This window comes from Chenopodium album, chromosome 24, assembly GCF_948465745.1.
Source record: "Chenopodium album chromosome 24, dcCheAlbu1.1, whole genome shotgun sequence".
Taxonomy (NCBI): Eukaryota; Viridiplantae; Streptophyta; class Magnoliopsida; order Caryophyllales; family Amaranthaceae; genus Chenopodium; species Chenopodium album.
In genome coordinates this window covers 37,494,146-37,496,428 of record NC_137857.1, presented here as the reverse complement: position 1 = coordinate 37,496,428, position 2,283 = coordinate 37,494,146, and the positions used below count along the sequence as shown (strand labels likewise).

The following is a 2,283-nucleotide window of genomic DNA, read 5'->3' as shown; positions in this document are numbered from 1 at the left end:
ATGTATCTACTTTATAAGGTTTTGAGGTGGAATCCCCTTGACCTTAAAGTGAATACACTTGTGGCAGGTGTGCTATGCCTCACCCTTATTTTAATAACACTATACTCTATAATCTACTTCCTCCGTTGCTTTTTAGTTGACACGTTTCTTTAGTCACGTTTGTCAATACACTTATGCAATAATTAATATCTTTAATTATTGATTAACAAAAATTATGAAAAGTTGATATTTTGAAAGTATATAATGTGAAGAATCTAACAAGATCTTACATGATTATATTTTTATTACGTATAAAGCACAAAACACGGTCAAAGGGAGGTGTGTGAATGGTGCTAAAGTCAAAACATGTCAACTAAATAAAAACGGAGGTAGTATATGACAAGCTAAGGATAGTTCAATTCCTATATAAAATGTGCTCCAGTAGACTTGTTATAGGTTAAGAGGTCACTTTTTTTTTTTTTTTTTTTTTTTTTTCCTCCTCCTCTTTGTTGGGATATTGATTCAAACGTTAGTTTGTTAGTCAATGTATGGCACACTTAGTGGCTAAGTTTTAGGATTAGTTGATTTTAATATTTATCTTCTTATTAGAATTATTTGTGGGTCAAAGTACGTGATTTCAGTTAGTAGAGTTTGTTAGTGGGATTGTATTAGTGGCCCTTGATTTATTGATCATGATAGATCATGGGTTTAATGGGTCCTATTTTTAAGGTCTTATTGTTATCCTTTCTAGCTATATATTCAACCATATGTACGTGAGAATTAGAGAGTGTGTGATATTAATAACAGTGTGTGAGTATGTGTTGCTTCATATTATTGTTTTCTCTTTCTGAGTGTTAGCTTCAACACTCTTAAGTTCATCCATCACATTGCTATGACTACGGTATGCCAGTGCAATTGATATAATTTGGAATTATTTTTTTCAGATGCCAAACATCTGAGAGATATATTTTATCGTATGGGTTTGAACGATAGAGATATCGTGGTCTTATCGGGAGCTCACACACTGGTACGCAAATAATGTCGACGTACATATAGTTAAAAATGAGATCGATGAACAGAACATTTAACTTACGATTACTGGTTCAGGCAAATTTAAACCTTGTTTTGTATAAATTTAACTTACAGGGTCGAGCAAACAAAAAAAAATCTGGCTTTGATGGTCCTTTCACGGAGAACCCTCTCAAATTTGACAATTCCTATTATGTGTAAGATTATTCGTATTATGTTACAAGAATTAGTTCCAATTACATCAATATTTTGTTTGCTTAATTTAAGTTATACTCAAATGATTTTTACTATTAAACGATCAGAAACTTAAGGAAGGAAGGCAAACTTGGAGTGGTGCAATTTCCCACTGACAAAGTTCTCGTCAAGGACCCTGCTTTTAGTAAATATGTCCAACTGTATGCCAAGGTAATACATTCTCATTAAAAGTTGTTCATCCTGTAAAAATAACGAAATTTTGACAATTACTACCTTCTGTTATGTCCATTTTAGCAATTACCACCTTTTATTTTTTTTTAAAAAAATTACCACCTTCTATTTTCAAAAACATCAAAAGTTACCACCTTCTTGCCCCCCAACTACCACGTGGCATCATTTTGGGCCCATTCTTTCCCTTCCCTCCCTATTTTTTTTACATTTCTCATTCCTATTTGGATTCTCATCTCCCCTTTCACTTTTTTCCCCCAAACCACCAATAATTGTTCGTCAATTTTGATTGTTTGGGGGATAAAAAGTGAAAGGGGGGATGAAAATCGAGTTAGGAACCAAAAATGTGTGGGAAATAGGGAGGAAATGGAAAGAATGAGCCCAAAATGACGTCATGTGATAATTGGGAGACAAGAAGGTGATAACTTTTTATGTTTTTGAAAATTTTGAAAATAGAAGGTGGTAATAAATTTCTAAAAAAAAAAAATAGAAGGTGGTAATTGCTAAAATGGACATAACAGAAGGTGGTAATTGTCAAAATTTCCTAAAAATAAAAATAAAAAAAATTAAAAAAAAAAAAGTTGTGAACCGAGCTGAACTGAATCAAGGCCAATAGAATAAGACCTAATTGTATAGATAATAATTGTGAGTTCATGGATCTTAGTAAATTTAACGTGAAGCTAGTTGATCAATATAGTATGATATTTGGTAATTTGTCAAAATGAACTAATCCAGATTATTTTTGTTTAACAATGGCAGGATGAACAACTTTTCTTCGCTCACTATGCTGAATCACACAAGAAGATGTCGGAGCTCGGGTTTCACCCACCCTGCCATTGTGTTAAAGCTTGA

At 32.7% G+C, this 2,283-nt stretch overlaps 1 protein-coding gene across 1 annotated transcript; it reads left to right on the top strand.

Annotated features, from left to right (window-relative positions):
- LOC145611036 (putative L-ascorbate peroxidase 3) lies at positions 1 to 2,283 on the top strand. Its single transcript, XM_081666273.1, has 5 exons — positions 1 to 67; positions 924 to 1,006; positions 1,126 to 1,205; positions 1,311 to 1,413; positions 2,191 to 2,283. Exons 1-5 carry the CDS (start codon positions 1 to 3, stop codon positions 2,281 to 2,283), a joined length of 426 nt encoding a protein of 141 aa, XP_081522399.1.